General features: G+C 35.6%; 5 protein-coding genes across 5 annotated transcripts; 4 read left to right on the forward strand and 1 right to left on the reverse strand.

The window, feature by feature from the left end:
- The first annotated feature begins 699 nt into the window (after nt 1-699).
- Nucleotides 700-4054, forward strand: LOC105177752 (protein trichome birefringence-like 19). The gene is made up of 2 exons (XM_011100996.3): nt 700-1562; nt 3082-4054. Exons 1-2 carry the CDS (start codon nt 738-740, stop codon nt 3862-3864), a joined length of 1608 nt encoding a protein of 535 aa, XP_011099298.1. The 5' UTR covers nt 700-737; the 3' UTR covers nt 3865-4054.
- Nucleotides 4055-7242: 3188 nt separating this feature from the next.
- On the forward strand, nt 7243-12214 carry LOC105177751 (protein trichome birefringence-like 19). The gene is made up of 2 exons (XM_011100995.3): nt 7243-7795; nt 11204-12214. Exons 1-2 carry the CDS (start codon nt 7310-7312, stop codon nt 12008-12010), a joined length of 1293 nt encoding a protein of 430 aa, XP_011099297.1. The 5' UTR covers nt 7243-7309; the 3' UTR covers nt 12011-12214.
- Nucleotides 12215-13355: 1141 nt separating this feature from the next.
- LOC105177747 (glucan endo-1,3-beta-D-glucosidase-like) lies at nt 13356-15364 on the forward strand. Its single transcript, XM_088884410.1, has 2 exons — nt 13356-14949; nt 15075-15364. Exons 1-2 carry the CDS (start codon nt 13551-13553, stop codon nt 15104-15106), a joined length of 1431 nt encoding a protein of 476 aa, XP_088740536.1. The 5' UTR covers nt 13356-13550; the 3' UTR covers nt 15107-15364.
- A 555-nt stretch (nt 15365-15919) lies between these two features.
- Nucleotides 15920-19104, reverse strand: LOC105177748 (golgin family A protein). Its single transcript, XM_011100991.3, has 6 exons — nt 18676-19104; nt 18001-18123; nt 17594-17782; nt 17430-17511; nt 16471-16535; nt 15920-16381 (listed from the first exon to the last, which is right to left on the reverse strand). Exons 1-6 carry the CDS (start codon nt 18967-18969, stop codon nt 16076-16078), a joined length of 1059 nt encoding a protein of 352 aa, XP_011099293.1. The 5' UTR covers nt 18970-19104; the 3' UTR covers nt 15920-16075.
- Nucleotides 19105-19611: 507 nt separating this feature from the next.
- Nucleotides 19612-23356, forward strand: LOC105177749 (glycosyl hydrolase family 81 protein). Its single transcript, XM_020699066.2, has 2 exons — nt 19612-19727; nt 20768-23356. The coding sequence occupies exon 2, from the start codon at nt 20865-20867 to the stop codon at nt 23058-23060; it is 2196 nt and encodes a 731-aa protein (XP_020554725.1). The 5' UTR covers nt 19612-19727; nt 20768-20864; the 3' UTR covers nt 23061-23356.
- Nucleotides 23357-24394: the final 1038 nt, after the last annotated feature.

Here is a 24394-nt window from a genome sequence, read left to right on the forward strand (position 1 = left end):
AAGCAGTAAGCATATGACGCACCATCAAGAAATATTATAACTCTTATTTCTTTAAATAAAACAAGAAAAAGGAAAAAAAAAGAAAGAAATTAGAGAGAGGTTCTCCCTTAATTAATAAGGTGGGCTGTCGTATTCGTTGACGCTGGAAACTAAACACCAACCTTTTGTTAATTGTGTGTCTTGACTTTCCTTTTATCTTCTTTTTGCCAAAATTGCCATTTTCATCCCTTAATTGCATTTTAATTTCGTCCCAAATAATAGAGCTTCTATATTATTTATCCTAAAAAATAAGAGTTTTTCGATGCATTTAATTTCATTAGTAAATAATGGTTACGTGCAGACATGTAGATTTGGTGTCTATTTTTTGGCAAATTAGGCTGTGGAAATGTGCTGAAAACAAAAATCAATTTTGCAGCTATTTCAAATTCAAATGATGAAAATATTGATCACCTATCATATTTCGAACAAAAATACAACTTTAACTTTCGTTTTCTTAGTTAATGGTTATATATATTGACCTGCTTTTTTAATTATTTCCTAGATAAATTATATTAGCTAGTGTAATTAATAATATATAGCCCCCCCTCTCAAAAAAAAAAAAGAAAGAAATGTATAGGCCCCTAAGACAAGGTCTCCTCTCCCATGGGTTACGACTCGCTATATATATAGAGACGGCGACACTCCAATCCATCAAACTCCAATTTCCCATTATAAGACAATTTTACTTATGTTAATTGATGATCGTTCGTTGTCAGTGGCCTAACCATTCTGTCTCTTTCCTCACACACACACACGCAATGAAGCTCCAAGCTGCTTGTGAACTTCCCCATACACGAAGAAAATACATACCCAAGTTTATCCCCCTCATCCTAGCCCTAACTTTTGTTTTCACAATTCTTCCTCTCTACTTCCCTTTTTCCCACAACAAATTTAATTCCTTAACCTCGCTTAATGTTGGATCATATCAACATCTCTCTCCTCCAAAACCAAACAATCCGCTGCCTCGCCATGAAAAAGTCCATAGCTGGCGGCGCAGCCACGGACACGGCGGTGGAGGCGTGGCACAGGAACTGTCAACGAGTCCACCACCAAACTTGGACACGCCTGCTAACAAGACACAAGTTAGAAAGCCCGAAGAAGGGGAAATCAAAAGCCCGGGATCAGACTTGATCATCGCCGGTGGTATTAATTCAAAGTCTGAAGAAATTACTAGTAAAAGGCAGCGGGCGGGCGACAGCGATATTGAAGTTAACATGATACGATCAAACACGTCAGAGGGCAGCAAGAAATGCGATTTATTCACTGGGGAATGGGTGCCGAATGCAGAGGGCCCGTATTATACAAACACGACTTGTGACGCGATTCAGGAGCATCAGAATTGCATGAAATTCGGGAGGCCCGACACAGGGTTCTTGAAATGGAGATGGAAGCCGGATGAGTGTGAGCTGCCCATATTTGATCCGTACAAGTTCTTGGAACTGGTGAGGGGAAAATCCTTGGCCTTTGTGGGTGACTCAGTCGCAAGAAACCACATTCAGTCTTTGATTTGTCTCTTGTCAAGAGTAAGTATCCATCTCCATCTAATTATTACATTATTTTCTTTTTTGAGAATTATTACATCTCTAATTATGTGCAAATTGACTATAAAACAACTTCATGTAATTAATTATTTTTTTTAAAATTATACATCAGTTGTGTAACAAGTTTATCAAACTTGTTATATAATTAGTTCGAGTTCAATTAAACCCGATGTAAGTTAAAATTTTTCCTAATGTTAAATAGTTCTTACAAGATTATTAATTGTAGTCTATATTTTCCATGTTTGGTTGGAAGAGAATTGGTAATCATGAAGACTAAAGTAAATTATAATCTGCAATGCGAGTGTATTAAAACAAATTTATGTGCAAATGCTCAACTTTTTTTTTTTCTTTTGTTTGGGTCATAATATTGTGAGAAAAGAAAATACAATTTTTATATAGTAGAAAGAAGCTGTCATTAATTCATGACTAAAATTTAGTGGGGCTATTGGGAACTAAATCTAGAGCAGGCTAAATATTATATTTAACAATTAGGGTTGTGGAGCAGTTGAAATCATCTAAGAGACAATAGAAAATTTATATGTACAGCAATAATTTGGTTTTATATATATGGCCATTGGGCGGCAGTTAGAATTAATGTGAAATTATTTAAAAACAAGAAGAATATATATTCAGCGTGACGATATTGAATATATAATCAATTATAAGATATATAGATGAATAATACAATTACGCATTAATTAGTAACTAGTAATTTGAGAAACATGCATAATTGGAACATCTTATTTGTCGATAATTGTCTTAATTAAGTACTAGCTAGTAATTTCAACATATATATATGCACAAATTTTAAAATCATTAATTTTTTTAATTTATTATAATAAGTGAAAGGTGTGAATAATATTTCAACAAATCTAATTTTTTAGGTATAGACGTTAATTGAGGGATCAGAGTGAAGTGTAACAATGTTATTATTTAATATGAATTTGGATCTAGACATGCATGCAGAGAAAAAAATCTCAAGAATCATATGATTGTAAAACGTGCATGCATGAGCTGTAATTAATAGCTCTTTATTTTCTTGTTCATGATCTGTATATATGCTTAATTAATCTATAACTTTAGAGGAAGTGCTCAGAAGATGACCCTTAATTTATTTATTTACTGTTCAAAATATTTGCTGATTTCTAACTACCACAATATACCTACCTACCTACCCTCCTCAAATATATATTAATTAAATAACAAATAATATGTAAAATTTCTGCTACCATGCATGCTACTTACAGCACCACCTAATTTGATTTTTGTTTAAGGTAATAATATTATTTTCTAATCCAATTCATTATATTAAAACTTCAAATATTAGTATGTTAGACCATTAAAACAAATATTGCGATATATTGATTCCAAAATCAATAATTTCAGGACGTCGGAGTACTAATTTTTGTTACATCATTGTATGTATTTGTTGCTTGTGAGGTCTCAATCTTGATCTATTGAACAAGACTGAGCGACTACCGTTCTGTAACTTGAATCGCAGGTTGTCCGTCCTGTTGATGTCTCAAAGCCAACAGATGAAAACAGGCTCTACGAATACACAGATTACGACTTCAACATTTCCATCATCTCCTCACCCTATCTCATCAGAACACAAAAAACCGACCCCAATGATTTCACGCGCCCTTTCAACCTATTTCTCGACGAATTCGACGAAACCTGGACCTCCAAAATCCCATCATTCGATTACATTATCATCTCCGCCGGCCACTGGTTCTTCCGCCCCACCTATTTCTACCTCAACCGCACCCTCGCCGGCTGCCTCTACTGCCCGGAGCCCAACGTCACCCACCTCGCCTCATCTTTCAGCGCCCGATGGGCCTTCCAGACGGCGTTCCGGGCAATCAACGCCGCCGTAAATTTCAACGGCGTCACGTTTCTGAGAACGTTCGCGCCGTCGCATTTTGAGGGGGGGCCGTGGGACAAGGGCGGGGATTGCGTGCGGACGAGGCCCTTTAAGAGGAATGAAACCGCTTTGGAGGATTACAGTCTGGAAATGTATTCGATACAGTTGGAGGAGCTGAGAACTGCACAGGAAGCAGGGAGGAGAACCGGACGGAAATTCAGACTGTTTGATGCGACGAAGCCTATGTTGTTGAGAGCGGATGGGCATCCGAGTAAATACGGACATTGGCCGGTGGCAAATCGAATAATTCCTAACGACTGCGTGCACTGGTGTTTGCCTGGTCCAATTGATGCTTGGAATGATTTCTTGCAAGAGTTGTTGAAAAGAGAAGTGGGGAGTAAAAGTAAATCATTTACTTGAATTTTTTTTTTCCTTGTTGTTTTAAATTGGAAATTAAACTTCAAAGTATAGGGTGCAAAAAAAACTAGATATATTTTATAATCAATTTATTTATTTATTAAGTTTTATAATATCTTTTTATATAAAGAGCTGAAAATACAGCTATGAATCATAACCTATTAAATAAAAAACATTGAATTAGGCAAAATAATGTGTTTTATTGGGCCAGATATCTTGCCCAATTCAGCTTTGTTTTTGTTTGATTATGTCCAAATCTTTGTCTTGGTCGATGTCGTAGTGCCCTTGAAGTTGGGCAAAATTTCAGTTTTAATAGGCTAATAATAATAGTCACAGATAATAAATTTACACACCTCATTTATTACACTTTTTAATAATTAAAATATTAAATTATTCAAATAATATATTAATAAAATTAATTATTAAATTGTGAGTTTAAATTAAAAATTTATCACTCTTTTATAAATTCTTAAAATTATTAAAGTTCAAAGATTAATTATCCTTTATTTTTTATTTATAATTAAATTTTATTCCTTCTTTCTCAATCCTACCGTCATGCCCACCTTCAAATATATATATATAAATATGTCCAATTGTATACATATTTATATTATATATAAATATATATATAATTTATTAATTTTAATAAAATTTAGTTGTTAATAAAAATAAAAAATAAATCTTTTAATTTTAAACTTTTAAAATAATTTACAAAAATAGTTTTAAATTTAAATTATAACCTAGTAACTAATTTTTATTAATATGTTAATTAAATAACTTAATGTTTTAATTATTAAGAGGTCTAATTTACATAGAGATTCAATAAAAATAATAATAAAATAATCATATTATTCATCCTCCATACATTACTTTGACACCCCTTCTACCTTTTGGTAATTACAGAAACATTTTGAGGGCATTTTTGTCATTTAAAAAATAAATTAAAGTTTGACCGAGTCAATAGAGGCATTTTTGAGTTTTGAAGGCTGTCGAAGGTGATTCTTGTAATTTTTTAAAAGATTGGAATAATTTATAAAAAAGGACAATAAATGAGGGATTGTAAATGTAATGATCTCTAATTTAAATCATAAATGTCATCATCCCACGTAAGCACCAGATAAAGGTATCGTATCCTCCAGTGGATAGTAATATGGGCTATTAAATGGGCTTTCCTTTCATTTCATGAGACTATATGTTATATACTATGTTGACAAAATTAAATGAGCCCATTAATGATTTAACAGAGTACCATAGATTATCGAAACTGACTTCCGACTTCCAACCTTGTAAGGTAATGAGGAGTTGGAAAACAGAAATTGGGACTGAAAAGACAAAGCTACCTAAGACAATTCAATGCAATTTGAATTGACACAAACTTAATTTGGTCTCATTATAGGTTCGTTGAATATTGAAGAAGAGAATGTGGGGCAACTATCCACTCCACAAATATGAAGAAATTTAAACGACAATAACAACTACTTTGCATGCATAGCCAAGAAACAAAAAATCTTCACATGTAATAATGTGGCATCATGAATGGGGAAAAGAAAATGCAAGTGTCAGATTGATTAATTTGTGTGGATAATAAGACAATGAGGAAAGGAACGTCTCTTCCTCAAATTTTGTTGGTCCCTGTTTGGATTGAAATAGAATGTCAGGAAAGAAATTATGGGATTTTGGTTCTTGTTGTTTAGTTCATGTATATATCGGCTGAAAACAATTAGGGGCCATACATTTTAGGACAATAATATGTGAATTTTGTGATAAATAAAGTAATAGCATCCAGGTGGTCAATATATACATGAAGGAAAAATGTAAATTTTATGTTTGAATCATAAGGGCGACACTTTTGGTCCTCTCCTATTTTTGAATTTGCTATCGAGGACCACAATTAAAAAAAATTAGCACTTCTCGTTCAAATTCTATTAAAAAATGCTTAATTCGCTGGGTATTAGTACATGGTTCATGGTTGACTTGTAAACCTCTTTAATTTGAATTTTTTTCATTTTTGATCAGTTTTGTTGATGTGGCATTTTTGTCCTAATGATATTTGGACTGGATGTGTCGCGCCATATAATTATAGCACGTATAGCATGAGTGGCTGCAACAATTAAAAAAAAAAATAATTACATCACGTGCAAGACATGTGATATTTCTAGTGAATTTAACTTTATAAAGTTAAATTTTGGATAAAATGTGCTATTTTTTTAATTTGCAATTTCCAATTGCATTTTTCAAATTGGATAAGATTGAAAGTACCATCACCTTATAATTAGTGGACCAAATGACATTTTTTCACCCTATATATATTGGAGACCAATCATATGATAGATAAAATTTAGGAAACTAAAGCAAAAGATATAATTTTTTTGAAGTATTATTAAATTGTTATGGATTAATTAATTTATTATTTTTTCCCTTTTCAAGAATAGTAACCAGAGTTGTTGGTTTGTGAGAAAAATAGTGTATAGTAGTTTACCTAATACTAAAATGGCTGTCTGTTGTATGATCTTATCTTTGAATCTGATACTAATTAACCCTCTAAAATAAAAGGTTGAAGAATATTTGATACTTACTTCTTTTACTTTTTTGTAGCAATTAATTAACGTGTTATACTGACTTCACTAGGCAAGAAATGTCTCCACCTGCATTAGCATCACACGGAAATACGTACTACTTCAGTTTGGGAAGGTATAGAATTTCTCAACTTTATATTTATTAAATTTTATTCTGATTTAATTATAAAAAATATATATATTTTGATTGGACTAGAGTTCCGTATTCGAATTTTGCTAAGCAAGTATATATTAATTATTACAGTTCATATATAGATCTGAGCTAAGAATTAATTGTAAATTATTAAAAACAATTCATTTTCTATTGGGACACGCTCTTACTCCAATAAACTAGCTTGCTACCACGGGCCAAACTGATGAATCAATTAACGAAGTGGAATTAATTAAAAATCATCATCATTGTCTTGTTTAGTACAATATATGAGCAAAAGTCGTGGGATTTTTATTAAATTTGTTGAGATATCAATTTTCTAACATAAGATGGCGATCTCTATAAATTATTTTAAATTAGCCACAAACCACCATAATTAATACATACTGCCACGAAAACTAATCTTATCAAAATTATTTTTTTAATAATTATGTAGTATATATATATAATAGTCCTAATTAATTAAATTAATTAAATCGGGACTGATCAGCTGGAATACGACTGTTAAACAGACACCCTAAAAAAGAATTTGTCAATCATGTACAACCAAAACCATAGACTAATAATAATAATTAAGAATAATATATATATATATATATATATGACCCACTGATTTGGAATTCAACTTTATAAAATATATAAGTTGTAATTTGGGTAGGGCGATATATTATTCCAAACTCCTCCCTCACGGATCCACCTTTTTCTCCGAAGCTCCGGAGCTATGGAGCTGAGTGTAAATAAAAGAATAAGGAATATAGGTATTGTGGTGGCGGTGGTGTTAATCCTCATCACCGTTATCCGTCTCTATCACCCGCTCCTCCCCACCTACACAGCTTCCGTGGTCTCCAGCTACAGGAGTTGGTCGTCCTCAGGAATTGCGCCAGCCTCATACCATGCACAAGACGACATTCAAATAACAGACGATCAGGAAAAATGCGATATCTTCACGGGGGAATGGGTTCCCAATCCGGAGGCTCCGTATTACACCAACAAGACTTGTTGGGCAATCCACGAGCACCAGAACTGCATGAAATACGGGCGGCCCGATTCCGGGTTCATGAAATGGAGGTGGAAGCCGGACGGGTGTGATTTGCCGGTTTTCAACCCGTACCAGTTCTTGGATATGGTCCGGGGCAAGAGCATGGCCTTTGTTGGAGATTCGGTGGGGAGGAACCAAATGCAGTCCATGATATGCCTCTTGTCCAGGGTAAGTAATAATAATTATATATATATATATGCTCATTAATTATTTTTCCATTAATATATTTATTTAATTATTCTTATGTTTTAATAATTACAAAGTATATAGCTCTAATTCCATATACATATGATGACATTTTGGTAGTGGGCTGAGAATTGAAACTTTTTCTGTGGTTTGCAAGTGGATAAGCATGCTACATACATAATACATGTGTGTGTGTGTTTGTGTTTTTGAAAATGTTGCATCTTTAATTATTAAAAAGATTAATCATTATTTTTCTTGTACTTATGAATGAGTGGAGCTGCATGTGGCTTCAGATTCACACATAACAATGGTTGAAATGAAATGAGGTTAGTTTACCTAAGCCGGTTGGTTTTTCAAAAACCCCACTTGCGCATCCAGAGCCTCAATTATTAATTCAGGGTTTAGGTAAATTATTGAAAATAATAATGATTATGTATAGTACCAGCAAAAATCCAAAATTAAGCATATAATTCTTTAGCTTTTCGAGGGAAATAATTGAAGTGTATACATATATATATATATATATATTATTAGAAAAGACATAAGATAAAAAGGATGGGGTGGGTGTGGGGGTGGGGGGCTTTTCTCCACCAGAAAACAGTAGCTAGGGTGATGAGGATAAAAATGAAGAAGCATGCATGGGCAAGCAGAAACCGGGCGGTTCTGCTAATTGTTGTTGTTGTCTTCAACCGGAAGTAAAGGACATAAACTAATGAAGAATGCAGCATGATTGTATGTAGATGCGATGGTGATGGTGCATCATTTTGCTTCAACAGCCAAAAGTTGAAGTATTAATTAATATTGATTAATTAATGGACAGTTAAAAGGAGGAGAGGTTAGGTGTGTAATTATATTATTAACTTTATTTTATTCTCTTATGCACAGAAATTAATGCGAAAGAGAGATACACCTCTGCTATTGCCAATCCTTTCTCACCCTCTCATGAAAAGTAAATCTGCAGAAATGATAAATGATTTGATGTTTATGTACTCCATAGTGTTGCCTTTATATTTTTCTTCTTAAGGATTTAAAATATCTATAATATTATAGAAAAGAATTCATTATCGTATAAATTTTTAAATATATTTTTTTTAACCCACATTCACCAAAAAATTTTCTTTCTTACATCATACCACATTTCTTTTTTCTTACCCCTTCACACCATGTTTTTTGTTTCTTTTTATCATTTTTTTTTTACTCTTTCTCTAAACCCCATTATTCTTTTAATATATTCGGGGCACTACGTGCAATAAAGATTAGTATGGGTAAAAGATGATTTTTGAAAAATTCTCATCATTTTTATAATTTGGCTTGCGGTGGAAATAAATAAAAATTAAATTCTAAAAAAATTATGCAAAATTGTTCTCTGGTGACAACCCAGTAGTTTGAGCCTCTAGATCTTATTTTGAAATTTTTGAATTTAAATGGTGACGTGTGGCAGTGGATGCATGCATTATTAAAAAAACTTTAAGTCATATAAATAGTAATTCAAATAAAGATATTTATCATGTGATGTCTTGATACTTCCACAAAAAATAAAGTAAAATATTTATATAAGAAATAAATAATAAAAAAAGGGAGATGACAGAGCATAGGGAATCCAATCTTGGCAACGTGACCACCTCAACAGTTGCTAGATCTACAACTAGAAAATGTTGCCCAAAAGAACCCCCACCCCCACCCCCCCGGGGTATATATGCTTCTTTATTCTTTCCTTATCCAGCTTTGGTGTTATACGCCAATCTGCATACTACTATTTTTATTATAATTGCGTTTGAAAAGTGGTCGTGCCCATTGCCCGACCCCACAATGATGATAAGCTACCCTCATTTACCTACTCTAATACAAAAATAAAAAGCTCTTTTTATTTAGTGATAATTATAATTTTCTTTCCTTAGATTTGATGTAGTTATATGTAAATTTATTGTAATTTGAAAAATTACATTTAAAAATCCTGATGTTTGATTCTGTATAATAAATAAATCCCTCCATTTAGTTAATGTTCGATAAATTTGTTGATATTAATAAAAAAAGACTGCATGAAAATTGATATTTACCCTCGATTGACTCATTATTGACTTATTACATGTCAAATAATTTTTTTCGACTAAATTACCCTTATAACGGTGAAGATATACGTCTTCAAATGCATTAACGCGTGAAAATGTATGAGTGTGATTTAGTTGTAAAAGATTTATGTGACTTTCGATAAATCAATAATAAGTCAATCAGGAGTTAATATAAATTTTTTTATTAATACCAGACAAATTCGATGAATCTTGACTAACGGAGGGACCTATTTGTTAGACGGAAGCAAACATCAAGAATACTAAATGTAATTTTTCAAACCACAAAAAGTTTATGTATGATTACACCAAACATCATAGAAGAGAGTGTAATTATCCCTTTTACTTACTGAATTAATTTTTGTTGTGTTGTAATACTTCAAAGTTAATTTTTTTTATTATATATATTTTTTAAAATTATAATATATTTTAAAATATAAAATATTATTTACTATATACGAATAGCATAGCATAAAAGCTAATATATATAAGAGCAAAATTACATTTTGTGCAGCATTCTATGGTTTAGCAAAAGTTCCAACAGTGCATGTGCCCAACCATGTGCCCTAATTTGTTTCTACATGACTACTATAAATAAAATATATTTTTTTGGTCTCAACTAATTAATGACATATTCTTTTTGCACTTGGTGTATATTCCATGCACATCTTTGTCTATCAATTCAACTCAATTTAAATAATTTTTGGCATAATTACATTTTTTTATAATTATACCTAGAATTTATGTGATTTAGGAAATCACAGGTAACACCTATATGATTTGCTTCTATTTTTTAATATCAACAAATTCAATAAATTTTGACTAACGGAAAGACTTATTTGTTAGATGTAAGCAAACTTGAGAGGTGATAGATGTAATTTTTATTTATGAAAAAAAGTGAATTTAATTTTAGAAGACATAAAGTTATTACAAGATTGTGTTTGATTTGAGATATGGAAGGAGTTGGGCTATTCAACTTCATTTCACCTAAAATGTTAGTCTCATTACTTGCACCTATTACAAGAACATTGAGAAGCTCCTACTTATAGTTTTAATGTCTAAAATAAATGGATTTAGTATATGATTGGAATAGATAATAATATGGTTATTTAAATTTTATTCGAACAAAAACAATATGAAGTATTAGTATAAGATGGTTTCAAATATTTGAATTTAAATCTTTTAGTTAATTAGTTTTATTGACTTTAGAAATCATGATTAAGAATTTCCAATTTTCCTTATATTTCCCCAACAATCAACATTAATTTCTTCTATTATATTTATTTTTTGGGTTTTGGCTTTGGGTCTAATTCTAAACTTTCAGGTGGAATACCCGATCGACGTCTCCCCAACTCCCGACGAGCGCTTCAAGCGCTGGAGATACGAAACTTACAACTTTACTTTCGGCTATTTCTGGTCACCGTTCTTGGTCCGATCCGAGAATCGAGACTCCGACGGCCCCACCCACACCGGCCTCTTCAACCTCCATCTCGACGACTTCGACCAGTCATGGACCACCCAAATCGACGACTTCGATTACGTCATCCTCAACGCCGGCCACTGGTTCACTCGCCCCGCCGTCTACTACGAGAACAGCCACATCGTCGGGTGCCGGTTCTGCCAGCTCCCCAACATCACCGACCTCCAAATGACCTACGGCTACCGCCGCGTCTTCCGGACGGCTTTTAAAGCTATCAACGCCAGAGAGAATTTCAAGGGCGTGACATTTCTGCGGACCTTCGCGCCGTCCCATTTCGAGAACGGGTTGTGGAACGAGGGAGGGAATTGCCTGCGGCAGCGGCCGTTCCGGAGCAACGAGACGCTCCTGGAGGGTTTGAATTTGGATCTGTACATGATTCAGTTGGAGGAGTTCAGGGCTGCGCAGAAGGAGGGGAAGAAGAAATTTAGGCTGCTGGACACGACGCAGGCCATGCTTCTGAGGCCGGATGGGCACCCGAGTAGATACGGGCATTGGCCCAACGAGAATGTGACGCTCTACAATGATTGCGTGCACTGGTGCTTGCCAGGGCCCATTGATTCTTGGGCTGATTTTCTGCTGCACATGATAAAGATGGAGGCCCGCAGAACGTACAAGGAAAAACTCCTACAGCATCAGAAGAAAATGCAGTGAAATTCGGCATTTCTTTTCCGGGCATGTTCGTTGATATTCTTTTTGTGGAAATTTGGTTTTTTGAAAAAGAATGGGAAAAATGTATTTAGAATAATCTGTATTTTTGTTACTGCTATTAGGTATAGGTGAGTTTATTATACTATGATGGGATTATGTTATTAGCCCTGAACGAAATAAATAATTGAATATTAGAGTTATCAATCACTTAGGGTTAGTTTGATTGAAGTGAGATCAAAGAAAAAGTGAAAATGGGAGGGGAAAGTGAAAGAGGGAGGAAAAGAATAATAGTGTTTTTTTCAAGTTGTTTGCTATGATTGAATGAAAAATAAATCTTAAATACTTCCCCGGTACGAGGAAAATGCATTAAGAACAAAAGACTAATTTTTATAATTTTAATGACTATCTCTTTCTCTTTATTTTGTATTAAAAAATAAACAAGTTAATATTATGCTAAAATAATTTTTAGTATATAAAAAATTGTATTAATAAAAATATTTATCAAACAAGAATAAAAATATTTCCTCAAAATACGTATTGTTCATGTATTTTAGAATATTCAATTTAAATAAAATAAAAATGACTGCGGACGCCCTCAAATAAAGAAATTAGTGCTTGAGCACTTTTGTTGGTGATTTAATTATCTTTTTAAAAGGTTATGTATTGGTTTATGAGCATGAATGAGAAAACAATTGGATAAAAAAATCACGTATATGAATAATAAAGTAAATAAAAATAAAATATGTAGTTTTTGATTTTTATAGCCTTATGTGGTGAAGGCAATCTATCACAAAGGACAATTACAAGAGGAAAAAAGAGCAAAAAACAGCTAGTTCTTTTTCCGTAGGTGATCATAGAAACTAGTCGCAGCTATCGAATGAGATTCTCGGGCTGCCTCGCTTGCCTATTGGAGAATCATAAAGCGATATCATCGAGACTAGACAAGACGGCTATGATTGGTATTCACGGAGCTGGGTAGTAAGGAGTGAGGAGCTCGCCGCATACCGCTCTATCTAAAATAGGGCACGTTGGATGCATTTTTCGGCCCAATTTTCAATGAAAATAAAATTAAATTTTGAAGGGATTTCAAATACATTCAATTTTACTTATGCTCCATCCATTTCCCTTAACCAAACACAAACTTATTCTTGACACTCCATTTTACTTCTACTTCTCTTATACATCTATTTCTCTACCCCAATCAACCAAACCCTTAACCATCGTGTTGTCACACTCGATATGTACTTGAAATTTGAAAATACAAAATTCATGTGAGTTCCTTGGTTTTATGGATCGTCTTAAAGAAAGAGAAAGATGAGAGCTTGAGGCCAACATAAGAAAACACAATTTCAAACATGTACAGTCCTAATGCGAATACGCCAAAGGAATCAAAACCCATAATTACACCAGCCTTTTTTGTCGCGCATTCCTGCAATTGCAATCCAGCACAAAAGAGTTCATCAGAATTGATGGTGGACTCATTTTTCAAACTACTCCTCCAAGGGGCTCACTCTATTCACATGTCCGTATTTGTTACATATGTATGGCCTCCTCAGTCTACAAAGAATCTGAACCAAAAGCAACAAAAATGGCCGCAACCAATCTTCTCCGCTCTCTACTTCTCTTGCTACTCCACCTCACTCTACTGCTGCAAGTTTCCGGCATTGGCATAAACTACGGCACCATGGGAAACAACCTCCCTCAGCCGAAACGGGTGGCTCAGCTGCTCCAATCCACCCTCATTAACAAGGTTAAGATTTATGACACCAACCCTGAAATCCTTGAAGCCTTTGCGAACACTGGCATAGACCTCATTGTTGCGGTTGAAAACTCCCAAGTTGCCAACATAACCTCCAGCCCTTCCGCTGCCGAAGAGTGGTTCACTTCCCGCATCGCTCCCTTCATCCCTGCCACCTCCATTGTCACCATAGCCGTTGGCAACGAGTACTTATCTGCGGATGGAGATAAGCTGGATCACAATGCTTTAGTCCGAGCCATGCAGAATTTGCACGCAGTCTTGGTTGCTCATGGCTTGGACCGTAAAATCAAGGTCACTACACCTCAAAGCATGGCTCTTCTCGCCTCCTCATTCCCACCTTCCGCCTCCACTTTTGCCGCCATGCTTGTTCCCACAATGACAGCCATTGTGGGATTCTTGGCGGACACTGGTGCCCCGTTCATGGTCAATGCATATCCATACTTTGCCTATCAGGACAACCCGAAGACAATTAGTCTAGATTACGCATTACTAGGCAACAGCACAAAGGTGCCTGATCCAAAGGGGTATACATACAACAATATGTTGGATGCACAGATTGATGCCGTTAGATCTGCCATCAATTCACTAGGGTTCGGGAACCGATCTATCAAGATTGTCGTGTCCGAATCCGGGTGGCCATCAAAGGGTGATGCTGGTGACACCGCAGCCACACCCGAGAATGCAAGGACTTACAACACTAGATTGGTCGAGCGGGCACAATCGAACAAAGGGACCCCCATGAAGCCCAAGGAAAGCATAGAGATTTTCGTGTTTTCTTTGTTCAATGAGAACAAGAAACAAGGGAGTACCAGTGAGAGGAACTTTGGGATTTTTAATGCTGATGGTTCTAAAGTTTATGATGTGGATTTGAGCTGCCAGTTTTGTTCCGACAGTGGTGAGAAGCTAGGTTTTGGGGAGAAAGCATTAACCAATAGGGGTCCTTCTGTGTGGTGTGTGGCTAAACCACATGCAGATGAGAAGGTGATGCAGGCTGTAGTGGATTTTTGCTGTGGACCAGGTGGTGTAGATTGCAGGGAGATTTATGAGAATGGAGATTGTTTTGCACCAGATAACATACATGCACATGCATCATATTCCATGAATGCATACTATCAGATGCATGGAAGGAACTACTGGAATTGTGATTTCAAGGGCACTGGACTTGTTACCTTCAGTGATCCAAGTAAGTTCGTCAATATCTATTGAATGCTTCACTTATATCGTCAAAATCCAGTTTCCTTTCCATAAGTATATTATGAAGTTCTATGTTGTTTGATATTATTCATCAACCGTCTCACTGTTGTTCAGGTTATGGACAATGCCGATATGCACAGCAGTAACAGGGCATCGACATCACAAAGAGATATGGTGAAAAAAGTTATCAGATCAGCTTATAGTCTCCTACTAATGTTGATGTCATTAAGCTGAAGCTTATTCTAGATGTTGAATGTGTTTGCTTGGAAGAGCATTCATTTTGTTGTACTCTTACTGTGAAGCTATTGGAATATTGCTTCTTGTCAAAAAGTTAGAAAACCTTTTCTTCATAGGGAGGAGATAAAGTTGATCCATCCACAATCAGAGGCTTTTTGAATTTGAAAGGTTGCTTCTCTTTATTCAGACTAGAATAACATGTTTCGACTTTTTCCAGGAAAATAAGTCCAGTGGGGTATCTCCACTCCAAGGAACGCATTTTCCATCTGAATGCGATGCCCTGTTTGGACTTTGAGCATCCATGTCAATTATTGAAAGGAGAAAAGTGCAAAACTGAACATTAAGGTTATGCAAATAACAATTTCAGGAAAGGTTGCGCTACATGCAGCTACAACAATTTATTATTTAACCGACAGAGTTAAATCGCTAAGTGATCAAAGTTTATGTTGTGCAACTGTTGATGAGTCTATGACCAATAAAATGGTGATTCTAGGCTGAGAACAGATTTTATATATTGCAGGAAGTAAATACCTCTGGAGAAATGCTTGGTGAAATGCAGTCAAATGACTATAAAAAATCGGGTTAATTATTTTTTTGTAATAAAAAATAATTAACCCATAAAAAATCTCCAATTAAGACTGTCAGTCAGAGCCAAGTTGCATACCAAAGAACTAAACATGGCTTTTGTGCAGAATTAATTTGCAAGAATGGAGCAGAACAGGTATGGGAAAAAGTGTATTAAGATAACAAACTAAGAAGATTCCATGGAAAATCTTGTTAAGCGTATATCAATTTCTGTACAATCAGAAGCTTCATGTAAACTAACACGAAATGTATCAACTTTGCAAAAAATAATCAAATTTAGTGTATGGTAGACCTTAGAACGAAATCTTGATAAATACCAATATGTGCAGCACTAGAATGTAGAGCACAAAAGCCGACCTGAGCAGCATCATTCTCTGCAAGCTTTCACTTCTACCAGCTGTATGAATAGGAAGCTTTTGCTGAGGATCAACATAGTAATCAGAAGATACGGATTCCTTAAAAGAGCTGTTTCTCCCGACCCTGTTCCGGGCCGTATTTGCATCTAAACTGCTGCTCTCTATTTTTTTCCACAGCACATTTAACTTTTCCAGCTCCATCTCCTTGAGATGTATTTCACTGATCAGCCCTTCTGCCTGAGCCTAGAAGCACAAAGTGGAGAAGAATTGTCAAGTTATGCGAAAATATAATAGTTACGGCTTTGGATAATAGATACAATAACAAATCTAACCTGTTTTACAGCAAGTTGTTCGATTAAGCTGTGAAGCTGTTTATCCAATGTCTTCTCACGCTGAGCTGCAAGGAAATGAATTAGTTAGAGAAATAAAAGATGTACAGCTAATACTAAAGATTTGTATTATTGTAAGGATTCCTGAAATTTTGATGTAGACCTTTTACATTTACAAACAAACTCCACAGGTAGATTTCAAAGACTTTCTGCGTTCCACATGATTTTTCTCCAATGACTAACTTTGTAATGGTGTTTTAGCCCATTGATGAAGCCATTAGGAAAATCACATCAAACCTCTAGTTTAAACACACTGAACCCAGAGCTATATGGGAAATTTGATTAAGATTAAAAAATACTCTCGTTGCCAAATTTACAGCAAAAGAGCAGGCAGAAGCAAAACTATTATGCTATTGGAAGATCACATCGTTATAGCATGCTAGGTAAGTCATTGATGCTACACTGTGGCACTTCAACCACTTTCAAATTATTAGGCAGCCTGCCAGAATAGTCGGCCAAGATTTGAACCTAAGAAGTTCTGGAATATTTATTATTTATATTTTGGCTTGTTTATGCAACATTTGCATGCAAATGATCACTTCGTTTTTGTTAGAAAAGAGGTGCGGCCACAACCAACTACCAAGGAAACCAACAGCTCAACTATCTAATTTATAGATTCACTAATATGCAAGTTAATTTGCCAAAATTCCGCCAGTATGATTTTTTCTGTAAACTGTTGCTAACTTCTAGAGCTTTTTTCCCCCTTTTCAACTTCCTTCCAAGTTCTCAAGCCCAACTCATCCATAGTATGAAAAATTTATGCACAAATACTATACAGTCAGTAGTGTAAAAAGGATATTACACATTGATGGGGCTTGATATTGTGTGCTCTGTCCACTACAAGCCAGAATTTGACTACTTGTATAAGAATATGACAGTAACAAAATTATTAGACAAAGAACCTGGAGTCGGTTGCTTCAATGCATTTTCCTGGACTTGCTGCCACTTTTTCTCTAATTCTTGAACTAGCTCTTCAATTGAAGCCTACGAATGAATGAAAGTTTCAGCAGTCAAATAAACTAAATCCAAAATGAAACACAACTATATAGTTAAACATGCAACAGACCAATTCCTTTTTCTTGTTCTCCAACTTCTCTAGTAACGCAGGTTTGGGAACATCTTCCTCTTCTTGGGCCTCAGCTGCTGATTTGAATTCGTTGAACATTTTTTTTTTTTCTCCTGAATTGCTAGCATCCAGGGAAGCTTTTGCTCTTTGCAACTCAGCTTTCAAATTCTGCTCAATCAAGTCCATTTCCTGTAAAGTGTACCTGTTAGGCATGCTCTTGTCATTTTATATAAGTTGGTCCCTATAGAAACTCTAGACATTGTGAAGGGGGTAGTAACAGTAGATTAGTAGAAAAATGAATACACTCACAAAGCTCACTGAACTATCAAGTGAAGCAGTCAAAAGAATCAAGAATATTTCTGCTGCCTGCAATAGATGCAGATAAGTGTTGGAAGTAAAATTCTGACCTTTAACTTACTTCGAAGCAGATCTGCTTCCTGCAGCTTCTCCTGAATTTTCATTTCACAATTGGATATGGCATTTTGATACTCTGCATTTTCTTCCTGCAATGTCACCTCTCTCAGTTGTGCCTGCGACCCATGTAAAGGTCAAGTCCACATTCATGTACTTCAACTGCAACTTTTAACAAGAAAATATAATCTACCTCGACTGCAACTTAAAACACACAATTCCATCAAAAAATGCCACTAACCCAAAAATAGATGAAAGTCCGCAGTGCATCCCAAATCATAAAGGCATAACAAGGATAAATGAACAATAAAATATCATGCAGAAACTATATTTATTGTTATGAATTAAAAAAAAAAAAAAAGAAAAAGAAAGGGAAAGATCTTCATAACACTCACACTTGGTAAGAAGCTCAGACCTATTGTGGTTTCTCTTCCTGAATTCTACTGTTGATTTATGCTTACATTTCCACTGAGCTATCACCTTAAGTCCACATTTTACATCTAATGTTCTTTCCCCAGCGTCGTCAAAAGAGAAAGGAAAACGCCAATCCCAATCGCAGATGGTGCAAAAGGCAATAAATTTGACCAAGAATAAAAAAGATGTAGGAGACATAAAAAAGGTTGTACAAAAAACATAGCAAAATCAAACGAGAAAGAAACACAAAGAAAGACCTGCTGTTTGGTTGCAGAGTGGGCGTTGAGTTGAAGAGCAAGAGCATTATTGGAGGCGAGGGAATGAGCGTGGATGTGGGGAAGGCGTTGCGAAATGTCGGGGGGAGGCAATCTGAGCCTCAGATCCTGGATCGACCGGTTCAGAGAAGCTGATTTACGGTCAAGTTGTTGAACGTAGGTTAGCTGTTGGGGAGTGAAGATGAGAGGGATTGAATTGGGATGATTACCTCCCTCACTGTCTCCCCCGCCTCCACCTCCGACCACGTCGGCCGCCCATGCTAGTAAACCTGCCATCTCTTTTAGCTTACAGTAGCTCCGATTCTCTTCTGCTTTCTTGTTTATATTTCCTTGTTCAAAGCACTAGTTATTCCAGGTTTTAGATTTTGCCCCAAAATCTATCCTATTTTCCATCATTTTATTTGTGAAAATTTTATTGATTTTTCTAATGTACTTTTATTGATGTATTGGTGTGGCGTGGAAACGTGTCAATTGAGTAGGATCTCTTCCCAATGGGCTAAATATGAATTAAGGGACCTATACAGAGTGTCAAGATGTTGATATTCACTTTGATATATAGGCCCTGCTCATCCTATCCTCCTTGTTTCTTCACCAATCAACCAGCTTCAACTTCTTTACTACACGAAACTTGGGCCTTCATACAAAATTGAAAAAGCCCATGGGACAAGGCATTCATCATTACATTTGATGACTTTATTTTACTATCTTACCCCAAGATTCTTCCAAAGAGATAAACCCTTTTATTTAGATGCCCATATTGCAAGTTTTGAGATACCTTGCACATTTCCTATTCCTAAGGAACCCAAATAACTAATCCAACATGCCAAAAACTGCACCAACTTCACTTCAAATCCAACGCTTGCTTGTGATTTTCTGCTTCTATTCTGTACAAACGTTTCTTCATCTCCCAAGTTATATATATACATACTACGTTTGCTTTCGCCTTAATCTTCTCATGTCTGAAGGCGACATATATACATTCCCATGTTTGATGCTTCCACCACCTGCAACTGGATAATACTCGACAACTTATTGTAAGTTTGTCTCATCCTTTTCTTTCCTTCCCTCTCATGTTCTATACCTATTTCGAGTTCCCCAAGATTATTCATAAAAGGAAATGATTCAGACTTGATTATATGAAGAAATACAGAGATTTCAAGATTTATATATATAATAGCTATATTTTTCTCGGTTTTGGATCTTATTATACAAGTTTTGAATTATTGAATTTATAATTTAATTAAATTTTCAGGTCGACTATTTATATATTTATATACCGAATAATAATGTAAATGATTTTTCTTTTTTCATTTTTGTTAATGAACATGTGTTGAAACTTGAATTTTGCCTCTATATTTTGTTATACAAGATAAGGTTTGTGTATTCTAAACAATTTATGAAATTGGTGAATAGTTTCTTGTTTATTAAATGTATTTAGATTAAAAAAAAAAAAATCCATCGTCAACCAAAGAAACAAATAGAAGGGATAATAATATCATCTTTCCCTAAAACTTGATATAATTACATATAAATCTCTTATGTGGTTTAAAAAATTATATTTAGTACAACTGATGTTTATTTTCGTTTAACAAATAGGTCCATCTGTTAGTTAGAATTAAATAAATTTGCTCATATTAACAAAAAAATTATTATAAATTCATATTTATCGTCAATTGATTTATTACAAGTTAAAGAATTATTTTTACCAAATTCTCCTTACAAGGGTGAATATATACTTCCTCATATGCATTAGTGTGTGACTATATAAGAAAAAGATTTGTATAACATGCAATAAGTCGGTAATAAGTCAATTGAGATAAAAATGACTTGTCATTAAATTTTTTTTAATATCAACAAATTCAATGAATTTTGACCGACAAAATAAATCTATTTATTAGACGATTTATAACAAAAATAAATGAATGAAGTTACAAAATTTAATTTTTCAAATCTTATAGAGTCTACCTGCAATTAGATCAAATTTTATGGGGAATGTATAATAATCTCAAAATAAGATGAAATGTGCAGATGCAATATCTTATCTGACTTGTTCTGCTACAACGCGTGTTGACAGGTACACGCACTTGACGTAATTACGTTGTTGCTTCCCGAAACTTAGCGCAACTGACAATTCGGTCCATAAATTTCCGAACTTTGTTCAAACTAAACCCATGTTGAAGAAAATTAGACGAAGAGTCAAAACCATTATCACCAAGCCTTTTAAGAAGAAACCCCCCCCAAGAAAGCCGCCTCACAGCTCCTCCCCTTCCCCACCACCCTCCTCGTCTGTGTCGCCATCTCCACCACCGCCGCAAACCGTCGAGATGCACCGTTCCCGCCCATTCCTCTTCCCTCAAGCTCAATCCACGGTCCTCCCTGATCCCTCCCCATTCTTCGCCCCTCAACTCCTCTCCACCCCTTTGCCCACTAACTCATTTTTCCAGAATTTTGTCCTTAAGAGTGGCGATCAACCCGAATACTTCCATCCATATATGATCAAGTCGTCTCAGTCTGCTCTTGCACTCTGTTTCCCATCTCTGTTCAAGAACCCCGCCTTCATCTACCAGATTTTCGTTTCTGATCTCATCATTTCTACGTTGGACAACCCCAATCCGAATGCCAACCACGTCATATCTTCGTTTACTGACCTCAGTGTCACTCTTGACTTCCCTTCTAGCAATCTTAGATTTTTTCTTGTTAGAGGGAGTCCCTTTCTGACTTGTAATGTTATGAGGGATGTCGCGCTCTCGATTTCAACTATTCATGCCATTCTTGAATTGTCCCCAAACAGTTCTTGCACTAAGTACACCATTAAGCTGAATAACAATCAGACCTGGCTGCTTTATGCCTCGTCTCCGATAAGTCTCAGCCATGACATCAATACTATCACTTCTAGTGTGTTTTCTGGTGTAGTTAGGATTGCAGCATTGCCCGATGCTGGCACAAAATTCGAGGCGGTTCTTGATCGGTTCAGTTCATGTTACCCTGTGAGTGGTGATGCTGTTTTCACCAAGCCTTTCTCTTTGGAGTATATATGGGCTAAGAGAGGTTGGGGAGATTTGTTAATGCTTGCACATCCTCTCCATCTTAAGCTTCTCTCGGACAGTGATTGTTCAGTTTCTGTTCTGGAGGATTTTAAGTACAACAGTATTGATGGAGAGCTTGTTGGTGTTGTAGGAGATTCTTGGGTTTTGAAAAGTGATCCTGTATCTGTTACTTGGCATTCAATTAGGGGGGTTGAGGAGGATTCGTACTCTGAAATAATCAAAGCACTTATCAAAGATGTTGAGCAACTGGATGCTAGTGCAATATCAACTTCATCATCTTACTTCTATGCGAAATTGATTGCTAGGGCTGCAAGGCTGGCATTAATAGCCGAAGAAGTATGCTATCTCGATGTAATTCCAGCTATTAGGAAGTTCTTGAAGGATACAATTCAACCCTGGTTGGAGGGGACTTTTGGTGCTAATGGTTTTCTGTATGATGGAAAATGGGGTGGAATTGTGACTAAACAAGGAGCAGTGGATTCAGGCGCTGATTTTGGTTTTGGAGTTTATAATGATCACCATTATCATCTTGGCTACTTTGTATATGGGATTGCTGTACTCGCCAAGATTGATGCTGCTTGGGGAAGGAAGTACCGGCCACAAGCTTACGCTCTGATGGCTGATTATATGAACTTAAGCAGGCGAGCAAACTCAAACTATGCCCGTCTGAGGAATTTCGACTTTTGGAAATTGCATTCTTGGGCAGGAGGGTTGACTGAGTTTGCGGATGGTCGTAATCAGGAGAGCACAAGTGAGGCAGTGAATGCATATTATTCAGCGGCTCTAATGGGGTTGGCCTATGGGGACAGCCACCTTGTTTCTATAGGATCAACTATATCAGCTTTCGAAATTCAGGCAGCACAAACTTGGTGGCATGTGAAAGAGGAGGACACTTTATATACAGAAGAATTTACCAGAGAGAACAGAGTTGTTGGAGTATTATGGGCTACCAAAAGGGATAGTGGCCTTTGGTTTGCTCCAGCTGACTGGAGAGAGTGTAGATTGGGCATTCAACTACTTCCTATACTGCCCATTAGTGAAACTCTATTCTCTGATATACAGTTTGTCAGACAGCTTGTGAGATGGACTTGGCCAGCGCTGGCAAGGGAAGGCGTTGGAGAAGGGTGGAAAGGTTTCCTGTATGCATTGCAAGGGATTTATGACAAAGAGGAAGCTCTAGTTAATATCAGGAACTTAAATGGGTACGATGATGGGAATTCACTCACAAATCTTCTATGGTGGATTCATAGCAGGGATGATCGAGAAGAAAGATGTGACAGAGGAGGTACTTTTTGCTGGTATCGACACTATTCTCATTGAATACACGATTCTTTTAAGATGATCGGATGGAATAAGAGGATCAAACATAAAAATTTCTTCACAGATCATAAAACTCCTGTTTTGATGTATCCCACACGATCTCAAACATTTATTTCATACTGTACACGATACTTATTGATAGTTTACGTATTGCCATAGCGGTTTTCTACTTAATAGTGAGTCCATGATCTGCGATGGACGTTTGAAATCGTAGATGCTTGTAGAATAGTAATGAAAGTTTACGAAACATACCATTATCCTATTTTAAGATGATAAGCTGTGAATTTGCACTTTAACCTTGACTTAAACGCAATAGCATTTTGGTTTGAATTCTTCTTCATTTGCACCATATACTATAATGTCAAAGCTCCACTTCAACTTGTGCACTGAATCTGTTCGTCATGGTACCATACGTATCTTCTTGATTCTTGGACGTTAGCAGAAAGCGAAACTGCCCCAGAGCGAACAGTTTTTCCTGTCTTTACAACTTTTTATTTCAGAGGAGTGGACAAATCGTCCTTTACTCTCAATCAATACTTTACCTTCAGTTAACGAATACGGTTTTTAGTTATGTCATCCCTTTTTAGTGCAATATCAACGACTTCAGCTTCTTGTTTAAGGAAAGTCATTGTTACTTGTGGCTTTTTTGTGTCATAAAAGAAAACTTCTGTTCTTGCCGACTGAACTCAAAGATCAGAAGGGCAAGAATGGTTTGTACTTAAAACTGGTTGCTTCAAATTTTCTCTTTAATGTTCAACTTCTCAACTGATTGTATAGTTAAGAGAATGCAACGCACGTTAAGACATCACAAAGATAATTGATAAATATCCAACTACTCCAATTAGTAATTTGGTACTCCACATAATGGTTCCATTTTCATTGGTCCAAGAACGACTCTCTCAGAGATCTTACATCTTCATCGTACGAATAGAAGTCTTCTTATCAAATCAAGTTTGGTTGGACTTGACCAATTATATGGTAAGTGTAATATATTTATTATGTAATTAATATACAATTTAAAAAAAATGACCAAGATAAATGTACCACATTTGCTTTGTGATTTATTTGATTCGATAAAACTTGATTTGAGTAAAAACTTTCCGACCTTTCAATTCATGCCTTCATGGACCCGTAAATGCAAGAATGAAATATATACACTACACAAAAACGTGTAAGTTATTCACTCATTGGTTCACCAAACTTGGAAATGATACTAATCAAGAAAACTATCTTAGATAAGACTACACCGCTGTTTTATCATGTTAATCATTCACTGCAATGGACAACCAAGACTAAAGCGAATCAAACGGAGAAGTTTGAGAAATGAAAAATAA

Source organism: Sesamum indicum, linkage group LG9 (genome assembly GCF_026168435.1).
Source record: "Sesamum indicum cultivar Baizhima isolate 11 linkage group LG9, ASM2616843v1, whole genome shotgun sequence".
Lineage (NCBI taxonomy): Eukaryota > Viridiplantae > Streptophyta > Magnoliopsida > Lamiales > Pedaliaceae > Sesamum > Sesamum indicum.